Source organism: Zalophus californianus, chromosome 4 (assembly GCF_009762305.2).
Source record: "Zalophus californianus isolate mZalCal1 chromosome 4, mZalCal1.pri.v2, whole genome shotgun sequence".
In the NCBI taxonomy this organism is placed as follows: Eukaryota; Metazoa; Chordata; class Mammalia; order Carnivora; family Otariidae; genus Zalophus; species Zalophus californianus.
In genome coordinates, this window is record NC_045598.1 from 146,843,706 (window position 1) to 146,862,633 (window position 18,928).

The following is an 18,928-nucleotide window of genomic DNA, read 5'->3' on the forward strand; positions in this document are numbered from 1 at the left end:
AAGACTCAATATTGTTAAGATGTTAATTCTTCTCAAATTAATCTTTAGACTCAATCAAAATTCCAGTAGACTTTTTTGTAGAAATTGACAAGCTCATTTAAAACTTATATGGAAATGCAAAAGACCTAGACAACTGAGACAAATTTGAAAAAGACTAAAGTTAGTGAACTTTCACTATCTTATATCAAGACTTATCATAAAGCTACAGCAGTCTGTAAAATGTGATATTGACAAAAAGATGGACATACAGGAGTACCTATGTAGTGTAGTGAATATAGTTAACAACACTGTATTGTATACCTGAAAGTTGCTAAGAAAATAAATCTTAAATGTTCTCCCTGTAACAACAACAATTGGTTAATTATGTGAAATGAAGAATATTTTAACTAAATTCATTGTGGTAAACATTTTGCAACATGTAAGTGTATCAAATCATCACACATCATATCTTAAACTTAGTTACATGTCAATTTTATCTCAATAAAGATGGGGGAAAAAGACATATAAATCAATAAAGCATAATAGAGTTTAGAAATAAACTCACACATGTATACTGATTTTCAATACTCTCACAATTCAATGAACCAAACAACCCAAAATCAAACAACCCAAACAAGGCAATCAACCCAAATATCAAATATATGCAAAATATTTGAACAGACACTTCACAAAAAAAAAAAGAAAAATACAACTGGAACATAAGCTCATAAGATGCTCAATCTCATTAATCAGTAAGAAAATGCAAATTTAAAATACAATTAGATACTAAAATGGCTAAAAATTGGTAGGCTATGAAGCTATTGGAACTGGCAAATACTACTGGTAGGAATATAAGATAGCACAACCACTTTGAAAAACATTTTGGCAGTTTCTTATAAGTTAAACAAACTCCTCATAAAACCCATCAATTCCATTCCTGTGTATTGAGTGTATGTCCACACACAAACTTGAACACAATCATCCAGAGCAGCATTACTCATTATATCCAATATGTATATTTCATTTACATGACATTCTAGAATAGTCAAAACTAATTTACAGTTAAAGAAAGCAGATCAGTGGATGCCTGGAGCAGGAGGGAGCATTAGGGGTTACTGGAAGCACAAATGAATGACTGACTGCAAAGAGATATAAGGGCACTTTGGGGGAAGATAAAAATGTTCTATATCTTCATTGTGGGGTTGGTTATGTAGGGTATATATATTTGTCAAAACTCATTGAACAAATGGGTTCTTTTCACTGTAAATTATACCTTAATAAAGTTGGCTTAAAAATATATATAGTTAGTAAAAAGTATCCAGCATGTATGTGGCACCTCTGACATAGGTTCTGGTAGCTTTTGCATTATAACTGAAGCAGCAGACAAAATTTTAAGTTTAGGAGTAAATTTAATTATATGATTTGGTTTTCCTCTATAAAATCTGCAATGTTAATATACTTTTTTACATATCAAGTTTTTTGAAGACGGTCAATGGTTCCAAAGAGAGTTATAAACATTACTATTGTATTAAGGGGGCATGCTAGCTGATAGAATAAAACAAAACATTACAATGACTTATTAAAAATATAAAGCAAGAGTAATTAAGATATCATGGTACTGACACACAGATATGCAATTAGATCAATGGAACAGATTAGAGCCCAAAGACCTTATGTATATGAAAACTTATTATACAATAAAGATGTCATAAATCTTTATGGAAATAATAGGTTATTCAATGAATTATACTTGAGAATTGGTCATCTACATTAAAAAAATTAGATTTCGATCTCATATCTTAAAAAAAATCAATTTCAGGTAGACTATACCTGAACATGTATGTAGGAAAATATCCTTTGATGTTAACAATGGGAAGACTTCACAAACAATGACATAAAAAGTGAAATCATAACGAAAAACACTGATAATGACTACATTAAGATTTAAAACTTCTGAACAAAAACACCACAAAAAAGAAACAATTCTCTCATAAACCATATTCCCAGGAAAGAAAATATTTGCTCTGCATAAAAGAAAAATAATTAAAATCCAAAATACAGTTTAAAGGCATATAAACCAAAAAGAAAAAGACAACCCAAGAAAAACGGGCAAATGATATGAATTGGCAATTCAGACAAAGAGAAAATCCAAATGGCCAACTTAAACATGAAAAGATGCCCTACTTCACAAATAATAGAAAATTAAAAATTAAAACCAACAAAAAGATGTTTCTCAGGGGTGCCTGGCTGTCTCAGTCAGTTAAGTGTTTGCCTTCAGCTCAGGTCATGATCTCAGGGTCCTGGGATCGAGCCCCATGTGGAGCTCCCTGCTCAGCAGGGAAACTGCTTCTCCCTCTGCCCCTCCCCCCCACCCATGTTCACTCGCTCTCTCAAATAAATAAATAAAAATCTTAAAAAAAAAAAGACATGAGTTCTTATCCACTAAACAAGACAAAATCTTGAAGTCTGACAATAACAAGGCAAGGATGTAGAAAAATCAGACCTCTCCTTCATTGCTCATACAAATCACTTTGCAGAGTAATTTAGCAGTAAATAATAACATTGAAGATTACCTGTTAACATAGTACTTCTACTTCAGTTTTATAATGCAGAGAACCTCTCAAACATGTATAAAATATAACATATGGATGGATGTGCATAGCATTTATTATAAAACAGAAACAAGTGCCAAGCCCACCAATAGAAAATGGAACAAAAAATATGGCATATTAATATATATAAAGATTTTTTGTATCAGCACATATAGAACAGCTTTATTCATTTTTAAAGTTGCCAAATATTCTATTTATTATGAATATATTTATGCTTGTGCATACATAATCCATTTCTGGAAGGATCTAGGTGAGAAACTGGTACAATGGTTAGTTTTGATCAGAGGAAGTTGGTGACTTGGGGATAGAGATTGCAGGGAAATTTTTCACTAAATGCCATTTTATATGTCTTCAATTTTCAATTTTGATGATTTTACTTAGTCAAAAAATTATGTTAGAAATTTTAAAATATAAACCTAAATGCAGAAAGAATGGCAAAAACACATGTGGGTATAATACTATTTATATAAAATTATAAAACAGTTGAAACAATTCTATTTGTTGTAGCAAAAGTACTAATACATTCATGGAAACAACAACAATTTGAAAATAATTGGAGGAGGGTGAGAAGAAAATGGGATGGTGGAGGGGCACAGTCCACAGGCACAGCCAGGAAAACTGTTGCATGTATGGAACGAGCACTTACTACATGCCAGACACAGTGCTAAGACCTTGGTAGCATTAGCTCACTGCTGCCTCCTCCTCACACTTACCTGTGAGAAAGACAGCTATTAGCCCCATTTTCAGGTAAGGAAACTGAGGCTTTGAGAAGTGAAAGAAATCACTCACATTAAGGTCACAGGGCTGGGAAATGGCAGGGCTGGGGCTCAAGCTCATCTTCCTATCAGAACCTTGGCATGTGGCTATGTGCCCCTCAGGCCAGCCACCACCTCTCTGGGCCCATCTCTGGGACAAGCCTTACTGCACACATTTAATGCAATACTTGGGGATGGCGGGAAATAGAATTCCACTGCACAATGAACACTATTCTCATATACCTACATACGGGTGAGAAGAGGAGGGTGAGGAGAAGATGGGTTAGTGGAGGGGTAAGTAGGGGTTTTGAAATGTGTTAGGTTTCTTCTTTAACATTTTTAGGTGGGGGAGGGGCAGAGGGAAAGGAAGAGAGAGAATCTTATCTCACAACCCTGAGATCATAACCTGAGCCAAAACCAAGAGTTGGATGCTTAACCAACTGAGCCACCCAGGTACCCCTCTTTAACATTTTCTAAAACAAATATAGCAAAATGTTTAGATTTGAAAATGCTGGGCAACAGATATAATTTCCTTTAATATATTATTGAAATATAACTTTTTAAAAAGTATATAAAGTACCTAGCATGGTACCTGGCACAGCACCATCTAACAAATGTTACTTTCCAGTCTGCAATGCTTCACTTTATTATAATTTCTAGGACTTACTCTGCTAACTCCACTTTGTAAGCACTGAGTGTTGCATGAATATTCATTTTGAAAGTTGAAAGGGAATACTGCTCCTGTTAGAAGGGAAAAAAAAGAAAAATACTTTAAATACCCATTACTTCAATAAATGATATACAACCACCCAAAAACCTTAAGTATGCAGGATATTCTAGGTACTGTTTTAAATTGTTTTCTGATAATTCATTTACTTAACAAATATTTATTAAACACTATGAAATGTAAGCCACTGTGTTAGGGGACGGGTTGTAAGTGTGAAAAGAGTTCAGAGATAAAAGAGTTCATGGTCTATTTTAAAAGACAAGCTCATAAACAATTACTATAATAAAAACAGGTTATATGAGGGCTACAAAGAAGATACTAGGGGAGAGCAGACTGGGCTTTGTGATATAGAGGAAAGCTTCACAAAAGGAAATGATTCTGGGGGGCCTGGGTGGCTCAGCTGGTTCAGTGTCCAGCTCTTGGTTTTGGCTCAGGTGACAATCTCATGGGTCGTGAGATCGAGCCCTGCATTGGTCTCCACGATCAGTGCAGAATCTACTTGAGATTCTCTCCCTCTGCCCCTCCACCCTGCTCAAGCCCAGCTCAAGCTTGGTCTTTCTCTAACTCTTGCTCTCAAATAAATAAATAAATAAGTCTTTAAAAAAAAAAAAAGTAAATAATTCTATCTGGGTCTTGAAGAAAAGTAGAATTCTCTGGGGATGTGAGCTAGCCAGGGAGTACAGAAGTATATTGAAAAAGGCCAAAATTAATTTCTGATTTACTAAGCTTTTCTACCTAATAAAACTACTTATCTCTGGATCTTAAGGGGATATAATTAAATGAGAGATGGGCCCACTACCTTTAACCCCTATAACAGACTTGGAAGGAAAGGATCAATGAAAAACTGAATCTGTACAGATAAGGGAGTGAGGGGTGCTGTAAAAAGGCTGGTCACAGAAAGGAGCTGCTGCCAATGGCTATATACCCTTCCCTTTAGGAGAAAATCTGAGACCTGACCCAAAACTACTGCTTCTTTAGCATACCAGAAGGAGATGGCATCAACACTGCTAAAGCTATGGTCCAGAAGATCCCTAATTTCATTTGTCTGTCTTAAGTCACAGCCATCTTCAGAGGAAACATGACCAAAGTAGAGACAATCTTCCTTGTAAGAACCAAGGATGGGAGAACAAATAGAAGACTGAGGAACTGGTGCCATTTCTATCTTTTCTGCTTCATCGCTGCACCCAATAAAAAGAGCTATTTTTTTCCCCTTTTCTAATCAGTTAGTTGAACACATGGACTAAAGAGTATTTTAATAGGATGGTGACATATATTTATATATTAATATTTAGGAGATATATACATTAATATTTAGGAGATATATATACACATATACATATAAACCTAAGTTAAAATACAAAAGCCATTCTGGCAACAATGAAAAAAATAAAAGGTTAATAATCCAATTAAGGAAAAAGTATTCCAAAAATTTGTCCAAAATACTAGTTTTATAGGCAAAAGAAAAAATCTTTAATTTTAGAAATTTTTGTTTAAATTTCCTGAAAAATGAGACTGTATGTCCTAGCACTGCCCTAATCTGTAACTGTTGTTTTGTTTGTATTCATTCATTTATTCATTCATTTATATGCTGTTAGGAATTTTTTTAAAAGGCTAATTCTCTCTTCAGCATGATTGCTCTGCAGTGATCATAATCACAGGGCACAATTTGTATTGAGAGTATCATTCTAAGCAGAAGCCAGTTAACCATGAAAATGAGACATGAAAAAAAATACAAAAAGTTGTTCTCAGGCAAGAGCCATTCTTCCTACCTTTGTTAGTCTGGTTCACTATGGATTCATAGACTATTAAGAGTCTTTTTCTTCGATTTTTAAATTCTTCAAACAAACAAGATTAGTTTTCATTATTCCTTAACCCACCATAAACAATTACTTCATATATTATTTAGCCTTTCACATACTACTTAGCTATTAAACAATTAATATTTAAAGATATATACCCTAGATTACTCACCAGGGGGAGAAGTCAGATGACGAACAGGTCTTGCTGGTTGAAGCGGTTTACCAATCAATTTTTTGGTTTCCATTATCACAAAGACCTTGAGGTTCCATACTTTAGGAAGGAAAAATGTATCTTATCTTTTCAACAAGATAATTAAGATGCTTTTATATACATACATATATACACACACACACACAAAATTCATTTGAAGATAATCTATTTTTATAAGTTAAGGTGGAAACCTTAGACCCCTTTATACCATCCGTCACAGTGGAACATTCCCTTTTTTGAAACATTTTCCTCCCATAACTTCCCTGACTTTTCTTTTAGTTTGTTTCCTATTTCTTTGACTACCTCTTCTAACTTCCTTGGCTTATTCTTTTCTCCAATTAAATTTAGGAATTCTTCCAAATTTGGCTTTGATCCTCTTCCCTGACCTCAACTATTCTGATGATTTCAACTACCTATCTACATGATAAATATACCCTAATTTACACATTTAGCATCTACCTCTCTTTTAAATTCTATTTTTTAAGATATTTCTATTTACATTTTATCAGACACCTCAAATTCAAGATATCCAAAATCAAATTCATTACTTTGGACTCCAAAGATGTTCCTCCTCTGGTATTCCTTAAAGTCTTCAACTGCCCCAGATCACCTTTGGTTAAATAAGATCTAAATAAGAGCCTCCATACCATAATTAGTCTCTAATTCCTGTCCATTCTACTTCCAAAGTACTTCTCAAATTTATTTTCTTCTTTCCCACCACTACTCTTTTAGTTCCACAGTAGCACTGAATTCATCTCCCTGATCACTCAGTCTGATTTAAATACTCCCTTCTCTCCTTATGTTCATGGGACACAGTGAATATGCCTACATCATGGCATTAGGGAACATCGTACTATACTATAATGACTGATTTGTCTTTTATACTTACAAAAGTGAGGAGAGCAAATTCTTTAAGTGAGGAACAATATTTTCATTCACACTCTTTCCCTGGCAACTAACACAGTACCTGGACTGGATCCAAAGTAGGTATAACACAAGCATTTGCTGAACAAATGGGTGAATATAACCTCTTTCTCTCCAAACTATGATCGCTTTACACACACACCTGCTCTAAAAACTTCAATTTCTCCTGAAGGAATAATCCTCCTGGATTATTCAGAATAGAAATAGGAGCCAACATCCAAGTGTCATGCAGAGTAAACCATTTACCTAAGTTACATTATTTAAAATTCAGAATAACTCTATCAATTAGGCACAATTAAAAGTTAGAGGTCGGGTCTCAGGTTGGCCTACATGGGTTCATATTATGGTTCCAGCACCTAGTTATATAACTATGGAAAACAACAGCCTCTGTATCCTAGGTTTGATGTGAAGACTAAATAAGATATATGTATATGCCTGGTACATAGTAAGAGCTTAATAATGTTAGCTTTATTATTTTTTTATAATCCTAATTTTACAGATAAGGCTTGGAGGAATCAGGTAACTTGCCCAAGGTCCTGAATCAAGGAAGTGATGGGATGCCCATGTCCATGCTTCTGGCCAGTAAGAATCAAGAATCTTGCCCAACCTTTTTCCTACCCCACACCCGGGCAGAACTGAACAGGTTCTGGTTAAGTACCCTTATGTGCTCACAAAACACCCCTGTGTCTATCCTCTTCCAATATGGTACTTACTGCACTAGTTGCAATTACCTATCATCTGACCATTAAATTATAGTTCTCTCACACAGGTATATTTCCCGTGTCTAGCACAGTGCCTAGAACACTGTGGGTGTTTAACAGATTGTTGAATTCATAAATATTATTTTGTTTCACCATATATTTATACGTTCGGGAGTTCTTTCACTCTCCCTGCTGCTCTTCTCCCAAAACGCTATTCATCTTTCAAGACCAAAGTCAAGTTCCTGTTACTTCCTTGGAAAAAAAGATCCTCATGTCCAACAGTAATGGAAAATAAAGTAGTTCACCTGAAGCTTTCTAGTTCCTAACACATAGTTGACAGTAAAATAATAATAGTATCTTATTTTTCTTTCTTCTTCCACTAGCCCCTACTGTATTTTATTAATTATTCTAAGATGTATCACAGTAAATCCATTACATGCTTGTTTGATTAGACTTGGTTAATTGAGGCTAAAAAAACTAGATCTTACTTATCTTTGTGTCCTAGTACCTACAACATAGTTTTACTAAATAAATCTATAAATTTAAATACCTCTTAAATATAACTAAAGCCTTCTGATGCCTGAATAGGACACAGATTTCCAAATTATAGTGCCTATTAAAACAAAGCCTAAAGTAAAATTCTGACTTTGTACCTGCTCATCCAGCAGTTGTAACCATATGATTTTAAGCAGATCATTACCCTAAATGACTGTTTCCCAAAGTAAAGAATAGGGTTAATAACGCTTTTAGCTCCAAAGACATGCTTTCATCGATTTAAAAAATGCCTCTGGACATAATTCAAATGTTAAAATCATAAATTTATAAACAACCTCTCAAAGTTAGCACTGATAACTAAGCACAAAATAGTTACTTTTTCTTAAAGTTTGGAGATAAGCCAGCCAGTTAATTAATTAATTAGTTAATTAATACCTATCGAACTTTTGTAATGTGTCTCTTAACTGGTATTTCAACATGGCTATTAACAACCTTCTAAAAAAAACTAATGCGGTCTGTACTTGTTGGCAATACAACTTTGATATAATAAGAAACAAAAAAGTGATAAGCATAGGTAGCAAAAAAAAATACTTCAAATATTGAACATTTTCTATGCAGAAGGAAACATTTTAAATAAGGACCAAAAAGCAATCTAATATTGTGTTATTTAATGTTTATCCTAGACATAATTAGAACCCTAATACTAGTATGTAGTAACTTTCCATCCTGTTTCTCCTATGAAACTAATGAATCAGACTACAATAGAGTACTTTGGCACACACTTTCTTGTTTTTCATTGCTCAGCTGAAATTGAGTTGATAGGTTGTAAAGTCCTTTCCAGTTGCTGAGCAGTGCAAATCCACAGTATTTAAACTAGGGATTTTCAAGAGTTGGGGAGTTACAGAACTATTATATGGTTTTGCAACACAAGTACATAAACAAAAAATAAAAGATCTTTTAATATCACCCACCCTTTCAATTTATAGTAGGAAAACTAAGCAAGGGGTCCAGATATATAAATTCACATCAGTTTAGGAAATGAGAAAAGATAATGCCAGATAGTATTCTATTTAATATTTTTTAAGTAAACTATACCTGCACAGAGATACTGATATTATAGGGAATAAGTTTGGGATGCACAGTATACAAAAGCATCATGTTATGTTATTGTTAACATCATGTTAACGTTAGTGTTTTAACGGAAAAGGCAAGTATTTATAGTAATTATCACTGTAAAACTGATCCACAGGATCATAATCTATGAAGGACAGGACTCCACAAACCAAAGCCTAATTCTCAGTTTAGGTAAAAATAATAAAGACTTAACTGAACTAACAAAATCATTATATAAAATAACTTTAATCTTAAACTCTAAAACCTGCCTCACTCACCCAATGTAGAGCTCCAAATTTTCCTTTGAAGCTACTAGTACTACCTAGGGTAAGCATTTATGGTATCAACTGTTACAAAGGACAACACTTGCCAAAGAAAAAGAATCCTACTAACGACAATGGATAACAAGTAGTGGGCCAATCATGGAGTTGTCTTTTAAACTATGAATATACAGCCTTTAAAATATTTTTTAAAGAACATTTTGATCCAATGTCTCAAAAATTTCATTCTATTAACACATGCTGAGAAACAGCTACTGAATAAAGTTTTTTTTCCAAGTTTACACGTTATTTAAAAAATCATCTTAAAAGGCCAACTGCTATGAATAGAATATTGGTCCACATGTCAGGAAGCTTTAGTTGCTATTCTACATCTAGCAATACTTAACTATATCTTAGGTTCCTTTTCTGTTTAAAAAAAATCAAACTAAATATGAATCCTAAAGATCAACCAATTCTGAAATTATAAATTAGCCTAGAATTTTCTAAAATACAGTACAATGGGATAATAAGCACAGATACTGACCAATTGGGACATAATCTTACTATGCAACATATACTATTCTTTTTTAATTCAAACTCCATTTTTTGAGGCCCTATTACATGCTAAATTCTTTATTTAGCATAGAAGAAAACCATTATTAGTAACCTTATAGATGTGAAACCTAATACTCAGAAAAATGAGATTCTCAAGTTCACATAGTATATATTTGGTAAAAATGAGGATTTAACTATAAAGTCCATGCCCTCGTCTCTAAACTTGCATGTTTGCTAAGAGACATCTGGTATTCCATGTGGACATTGCTTACTGGATTTTTTTTAATAAATTATGAGAAGGGACATTTATATATAAAGACTTGCTAAATAAATTGGTAGTTACTAATAATTTCCATTTCCTCAACTTATCACTTTTCTAGAATACTAAATAAATTATAAGATTACTACGCTTTCCTCATTCTGTAGACACGGTACAGTGCCTTAGTTATCATGGGTCACAACATAAGAAACATACATACCATGTACTGTATTTAGAAGCCAAATACTGTACTTAAAATTTCCAACTTAAATTCTACATTTCTTTAGAAAGTGCTGATGGTTTTGCTGCAATTAAAAAATAAGATCAGGGGGGCGCCTGGGTGGCTCAGTCGGCTAAGCGGCTGCCTTCGGCTCAGGTCATGATCCCAGGGTCCTGGGATCGAGCCCCGCATCGGGCTCCCTGCTCAGTGGAGAATCCGCTTCTCCCTCTCCCTCTGCCTGCCTCTCTACTTGTGCTCTCTCTCTCTCTCTGTCAAATAAATAAATAAAATCTTTGAAAAAAAAAATAAGATCAGGGGCATCTGGGGCGCCTGGGTGGCTCAGTTGGTTAAGCGACTGCCTTCGGCTCAGGTCATGATCCTGGAGTCCTGGGATCGAGTCCCACATCGGACTCCCTGCTCAGCGGGGAGTCTGCTTCTCCCTCTGACCCTCCCCCCCTCATGCTCTCTCTCTTATTCTCTCTCTCAAGTAAATAAATAAAATCTTAAAAAAAAAAAAAAAGATCAGGGGCAACTGGGTGGCTCAGCTGGTTAAGCGTCTGACTCTTGATTTCGGCTCAGGTCAGGATCTCAGGATCCTGGGATCAGCCCTGCGACAGGCTCTGCACGCAGTGGGGAGTCTGCTGGAAATTTTCTCCCTCTCTCTCTGCCCCTCCCCACCACACACACAGGCACGCATGCTCGCTCGCTCTCAAATAAATGTTTAAAAAAAGTATGAAAGGACAAAAAAATAGTTTTATTAGAACACACAAAAAAGGACCATATAGATGTTTATATACACATATATCTATAGATGTATATATGCACATATATCTATATGTATACACACAAAGGTACATTGGAATATTAAGCCATAAAAGAATGAAATCCTGCCACTTGGAACATGGATGGATCTAGAGTATAATGTTAAAGCCAAATAAGCCAGTCAGAGAAAGACAAATTTCACTGTGTGGAATTTAAGAAACAAAGGAACAAAGGGGGAAAAAAAAAGACTCTTAACTATAGAGAACAAACAGATGGGTACCAGAAGAGAGGTGAGTGAAGGGGATGAGAGAAATAGGTGAAGGGGATTAAGAGCACACTTATCTTGATGAGCAATGAGTACTATATGGAATTGCTGACTCACTATATTACACACCTGAAACTACACTGTGTTAACTACACTGGAATTAAAATAAAAATAAGATCATATAAAATTAAATAATCTGAGAAGTGAAAAGACCATGTTTTCATCTACCCCATATATATTTCCCATATGATAATCAGATAGGATTTAATCTCAATTTTCAACTTCAAAATATTATACAAAATTAGGATTCCTTGAAACCACATGCTGCTCGCAAGTAAACAGCACAAACTGATAAACTGATAGATGAAAAGTAATATAAAGGAAATACAGGTGAGTAAGAGATAAACCAATTATGACTTAGGTGATAAAAGATATTTTATATTCCACAAATCAGGCTGCCACATTCAGGAAAAATTTAAACTATCAAAAAGTTGTAAGAGGAGTGTTCCATATTTTCCATTTCATGCCTTCTCTTTACAACGGATAAAAAAAAAAATTGTTTTTCTCCGTGATGTATCTTTCAGTAGAAACAAAATTTAACACTTAAGTTGGATAAAACTGTCTAGATAATGGGTGCCTGTGGATATGTAACTTTGCCTAAATTATCAGCAATTAAAACCTTTTGACACAAATATTGAATAATTATATTGTAAACCTGAAACTGTTATATGTCAATTACATCTCAGTTTTTTTAATGGCATATCTTTACATATAAATTATGTGGTATATCTTCATATACTTTCATGAACCATTTGATTTTCTTCTGTGAATTAACCATATATGGTTTCTTGGCACTTTTTTTTCCTGCTGGGTTTTCTTTTCTGTTGAATATAATTTCATCCAATTATTAATTTGCTGTTTATTAATAAAAAACAACTACAATAATGTCAAAGAAAAAAAATTTGCCCAAAATTAGTAGTGACGGTGCCAGGGTATGGGGGACAAAACGTCTTCAAACCATGCCACCACAACGGACCAGGTCCTGGGACAGAGGGCGCTATGTACTTACTTTTTATCTGGCGTTTCTGTTTTTTGTTTTAATATGCCCTCAGCAGTGTAACTCTCCCTCAGCCACTTGCCCCTCGCCGGGTGTTCCCACACCAGTCACTACCCTATCCTCTCGACGTGCTCGCTCCCTCACACTCTACAACCCACCATGGAGACCCTATGGGGCCCCTGCCTTTTTTGTGCCGTCCGACGCCAGAGCCCCCCCTCCCTCATAACTTTCCCGGTGTCCGACCTCAGAGACGGCGCCCACCGCCTCCTCACACCCGGGCCCGACTTCTGCCCCTCCCCCCAGTTCGGCTCATACTCCTCAGCCACCTACCGCCTCAAGATCGGGGAGGATTTCGGGGCAGCAGCGTCGCCGCGCTCAGCCCAAACGCGGCGACCCAGCGCCCCGCTGCCCGTCGGGGAACGGCTCCCGCCGCGCGTCCGCTCGAGGCCGGGGGCGGCGGGGGGGACGGGGCGGGGGCGGGGTGGGGCGGGGCGAGGGCGGGGCCGACGGCGGCTACCAGGGGCGCGAGGCGGGCGCGGGGCGGGGCGGGGCCTCGGGTGACTGGCTTCGAGCGCGGCCTCAGGCCCGCGAGGCCAGAACCGTTAAGCCGGTCGCGCGCGCGCTTCCCAGGGCGTAGTGGGCGTGCGGGACCGGCGTGGGTTTTCTGGCCCCCGCGCGGCGTGCGGAGGAGACCGGGGGTGGCCTCTCCGAGGTGCTGGCAGGCTCGCGCCGTACTGGGCGCGCCCGCATGAACAGCCTTCGGGACCCCAGTCGGCGGCCCTGCTTGCCCGAGAGGGGGAGGGCGAGCGGCGGGCTCCAGGCAGCGACTGTGAGCGAGGCCGCCTCTGTGAGCCAGGCTGCCGGTGTGCTGACGACTGACTGCCTCCCGTGTCAGAGCTGCCGGCCGGCCCCGACGGCGCGGGCGGCTTTTCCCGCCACCGAGGAGCCCCGGTCGGTGCTAGGATTCCAGCTGTCAGAAACGGTTACCAGGCAGGAATACTTTATCTCAGACTGCTGTCCCCAAAGACCAAGACTAGTTGAAGCAACACCATCCGAATCCTTTATTTTCAGTCTTCACCTTTTTTCTTCCATTCACGCTTTTTCTGTTCTTGGAGTGTCCCGTGTGGGTGCCAGCAGTAGGCTGCGGGGACATGGGGGCGCTACCCGGGAGAACAGCAGAGTCCTGCCATCACAGGACTCACCCGCTGGGCGCCTGGGCTAGCTGACGGTTCTGTGCGCCGTGCTCCGGACTGTGATGGAGGAACAGATTCAGGTTGGGAGCACAGTACAAGGGATGCCTAACCCGACCCTTGGGCCTGGGATGTCCGAGTCGTTTTCAGAGCAGTGCCCGGCTGGTGTGTTGCATTTGGCGGAGGGTGGGGTGTGGAAAAGGGAGGAAAGGAAGTGCAAAAGGAAAAGATAACTTGTCTAGTATGGAGTAGCTGGAGTTAGGGAAATGTTAGTGGGGAAATGAAACAGGAGAAGTGGACATGAGTTAGGTCTTAAATTTCTCATAGTTTGTCTTTTTGAATATTTGAAAGATCATTCTCACAGCAGTATGGAGGGCAGGGAGGTAGAGCAATATGAAACAGGCTACAAGACGGCTTCCTTGGCGGCATTTGCTGTAACTCCAGGAAGAAATTATGTCAGACAAGGAGTGAAGATCTGAGAGATGTTGCTGAAGTGAAATCAACAGAGTTTAGTGACAGACTGGCTGGAAGGGGTGACTGAGAAGAATCTAGGTGACTCTTAAGTTTCTGACTTGGGCAAACAAGTGAATAGGTGGTAGTAACATAAGGTAGGGAATGCAAAAGGCAGAACAGATTTGGGGAGGGAAATGATGAATTCAGAGTGGGACCTGTATCAGCTATTTTATAAATTCAGAAAATATATACCCATACATATATAGGCCTACACACATACACACCATATGTCATAGGCATATAATGGACAAAATACAATATTAGGAAAGGGATGCTGATTGAGAAAATGTATGCATTCTGGAAAGAAGTATTTAGAGAACTCAAGACAGGTAACCTCCAAAGGATGCTGTTTAAAGGCAAAGAAAGCTTGTCTAGAATGGGGTAACTAAAGAAGGAACGCCTCTCTGAAAAGGGATCATCTAAGTACACCTTGAAGCTCATGAAAAATAGGGAAAAAAGTGTCTAGGTAAGCAGAAGAGATCTTAATGCCCTGGAGCAAGAAAAACAAAGTTTGGCAAAATTCAGAAACTGATGTGAGATCAGTATGGCTAGGCAAGAGAAAGAGTATTAAAGATGAGTATGGAGAGATGGGAAAAGCCAAAATCATACAAGGTTTTGTAGGCTCCAGTAGGGAGGTTGAATTTTACTATAAGACCAATGGGACAGTGGGGCAGTAACATGATAGGATTTACCGTTTTAAAAGGTGTGGTTTCAGAATTACTTTCATACATAGTTAAGTTATTGCTATTTAGATGTAGAAATGGCTTCCAGGAACACTCCTACCCCCACTGAGACAACTCATCTGGCATGTCCTATGGCATGAAGCACCAGAAGTCTGTGGACAATGGAGTCAATAAATCCTTCCAATCCCCAGATGTAGAAAACCTACACTTGTCAGTTCTCATCAATCTTGTCAAAATAGAAGTTTTCTTCTTCAAGATAATATTTAACAATATAACATATACAATTATATATACATTATACAATAAAATTATTTTGTATATATTACTATATGAAATGAACAGAAATTATTGTGACAAAAAATTCTTAATTTGAAGAAAAAAAATTTTAGACCAAACCAAAATCAGTAATCCATTGAGAGGAAGTAAATTTTAAATAGAAGTTATAGAGTCCAAAATTTTTTAGTAATCAATTGAAGAAGAATGAATCCTATAAATACATTGAAACTTTGGAAAATTTCTTGTTGCCTTGGCAAGAGATAGTGGCATCTACAAGGATAATCTAGATCTCATAGTACACTTCAACAACAGTTTGACAAGTTAGCAAGTACTTTCAAGAATATTTAAGGTTAATCACACTGATCAAGAAAAACTTAAAATGCTCTAAAATCATTGAGTTCACATAAGAAACTCAACAGGTTTCCCCAAACTTAGCAATACCATAAACTGACATGACTAGAGTTTTTATTGAAATTAACTTTTCTAAATTTTCAATAATAAAAAATTTTTATTAACTATGCTGGAGAAAATACCAAACTATTTACTCTCACAAAGGAAATGCATTACAAAATTGTCAAATGAAGAGGCAATCAAAATGCATAAAAGTAAAAATACAGGGAAAAATAGGGATGGCTCAGGTATTTAATTAAAATACTTTTATGGATTTTTTTAATAGCTGGTACTCGTCAGCTTTTTAAAATTTGTAACTGGATGCCATTATATTGCTTCTAAGTAAATATTTACTTTGGTTTAAAAAAGATTTGGAGAATGGATTGAGGAAAAGCAAGAGTGGAAATAGGAATCCCAACTAGAAGGATAATTCACAGTTAAATGAGTCTTTTATTAATTGTAAGTAGAGGTTTTTGTTACCATTATATTTTCATATCTTATCTGACTTGACCTTCACAGTACCTTCCTTTTAGTTAATAAAACCCTATATGAGCACACGTAACACACACAAACTGATTACCTGCTCTCATGTGAGGGTGCAGATTCACAAACAGACAATTCTAATTCATTAAGCTAATTGTTCTGATGAAGGCACTCCCATGGCGTGTGTGTGCCTGGGTGGTGCTACTGAAAGCCTGGGGAGTTGGGAAAAGCTGAAGAGACAGCATTATCTAGTGTTTACCAAATGATCTCCTTACTAGCCTCCTGCCAGTAGTCTGCCTCTCATTCACTTATTCCACAAACATTTACAAAGCATTTTATGGAGGATACATACACACAGACGCACACACTCATATAATCATTAGAGCAATTCATTACAAAACCGTAATAGAGACTTGGTTCTATTCAGCTCAGTTCAGAAAAAAAGTTTTGAAGACCTATGCCTCTTAGGTGCCAGGCACTGAGGATACAAAGACAAACTGAAATCAGACAGTATGAGGAAAAATCAGCAAGAAAAGAATGATAGTCTTGAGAGTACCGATAAACTAGGGGTGCTGGGTGGCTCAGTCGGTTAAGTGTCCGGCTCAGGTCATGATCTCAGGGTGGTGAGATCAAGCCCCTGGTCTGGGCTCTGGGCTCTGTGGGGAGCCTGCTTGTGGTTCTCTCTCTCTCCCTCTGCCCCTCCTCCTGCTCATGCTGTGTCTCTGAAATAGTGCTTTTTTTAAAATACCTATAAACTAATAAAATAAGGGTAGTAGTTAGAAGTATATACTTGGAACAGAAGTAGTACAAGGAAAGAAGTAATTCTATTGGGGGTGACAGAAAGAAGAGGGATCATGGAAGGGTTCCTAAAGGAGGTTAACGCCTGAGCAGAATTTTCAAGGATAAAAAGGAGTTATATCCCAACTTAGGGATATTCCTGGCAGGGAGAAGGACATGTCCAAAGGCATACAGAAATGAAACAACAGTGAATACAAAAAACACTAGTAATTCAGCACTGCAGAAACACAAATATGAGGCACAGCTTGAGTAAGTGGTTCAGTATTAGGCTACAGATGGATGAGTCTTCAGAGAGACACTGAAGGACTTTAGATATGAAAAGATCATATGTACATTTGGAAAAGAGTCACCTAAGTAACAGTTTAGGATGGACTGAGGAGAGGGACAGGGAGCAGGCAAAGCAAGAACAGCAGCAGAGGAATCAGTTCAGAGACTTCTAAGGTAACCCCGGCAGTGTTGATAACAAGTAAGGTAGGTCTGGACATGAAGAAAGAGAAGTGCATGAACTTGAGAGAATAAAGGAGACCTGATGGACTGTAAAGGGTGTGAGAATGAGAAGTGAAAATGGTGATGCCAGTTATTGATGGCAGCCAGATGGATAGAAATAATGAAAAGATATTGTGAGTTCCCTGAGGAATGACGGACTGGGATGGATCTCGAGTGTAGGCAGAAGGAAGGGACAGAGGTAAGAATAGGTGAAATCATCTGCTATCAGAGGAAGGGGGTCTGCTGTGGAAAGTATGACAAGGGGCTTTAGGATTTTGAAGTTTTCAAATAGTATCTGTGGGAAATTTGCAGAAACTGCTGGAGATAGGTAAACAATGCTGAGGAGCAGCTGAAGGTGAAAATTAAAAATCTGGGGCACCTGGGTATCTCAGTCAGTTAAGCATCAGTCCTGGCTCATGTCATGTTCTCAGGGTCCTGGGATCCAGCCCCGAGTCAGGCTCCCTGCTCAGCAGGGAGTCTGCTTCTCCCTCTCCCTCTGCCCCTCTCCACTACTCATGCTCTCTCTCTCTCTCTCTCTCTCTCTCTCTCTCTCCCTCAAATATATAAAATCTTAAAAAAAGAAAATTAAAAATATATAGTGGTATTAATGTGTGTGATTGTGAGATTCGTTGGAAATAGAGGAGACGATAGACTGGAAGATAATTTAAAAATGAAGTGCTGAAGGTGATACTCATGAATTAGGGGTACAAAGAGAGCGAAGATTTTATAAGGATAGAAGAGGTACAGGTCCAGAGAGTGGATATCTGAGCATAAGAGTTCAGAGATGGAGTGCTTCTAAGTGTGAGCACCCACCATACAGCTAGAGAGTGGAATGGAAGATCATTAGACTTGACAGAATCAGAACTGAGTCCAAACCAGAGTATTAGTCCATTCACATTGACATTTAAATCAATGGCATATGGTAAGAATGAAAACCAGGTACTGAAGTCTGCATTAATTATGGGGGAGTGAAAGGAGATTTGTAGATGGCAGATGGTAGGTAGAGAGGAACTTTTGAAGGAGTAAAGGAGGTAGGTGTTCAAGAAGCCAGGAAAAAAATAAAGCATTGCATAAGCTAAGGAATTCTCTACAAATATCCTAACCTTACTCTTGCTAAGGTTAAAAACTAATGAAAATGTAACACATTTTCTCCATAATTATTTAAATATCCAATATCTTCAGCCAAAGGTATAATTGATGTAGAAATATCAGACACGGCAGCAAGGTTTTTCAGAAAAGTGATTTGAACACTGGGAACTCGCAGTAGCTCTACAACCAACCATTAGTACCTATACATATGCTTAAGCCACTCAAGGTAAATTTAAAAATTTGTCAAGAACGTGTGTAATCACTTCTATTTAGCAAGTTACCTTAGATGAGCTTAGTTACACTGACAAGACTGAAAAGACTACCTG

The 18,928-nt window shown here is 37.7% G+C and overlaps 1 protein-coding gene across 1 annotated transcript in view; it reads right to left on the reverse strand.

Moving 5' to 3' along the window:
• The window catches only part of C4H8orf88 (chromosome 4 C8orf88 homolog), a 35,323-nt gene extending 22,162 nt beyond the window's left edge, over positions 1-13,161 (reverse strand). Inside the window, exons 1-3 of the mRNA XM_027570783.1 lie at positions 13,025-13,161; positions 6,045-6,143; positions 4,014-4,087 (exon numbers count right to left, since the gene is read on the reverse strand). Coding sequence (XP_027426584.1) covers positions 4,014-4,087; positions 6,045-6,117 — 147 coding nt within the window. The 5' untranslated portion in view covers positions 6,118-6,143; positions 13,025-13,161. The remainder of the gene's footprint in view (positions 1-4,013; positions 4,088-6,044; positions 6,144-13,024) is intronic.
• Positions 13,162-18,928: the final 5,767 nt, after the last annotated feature.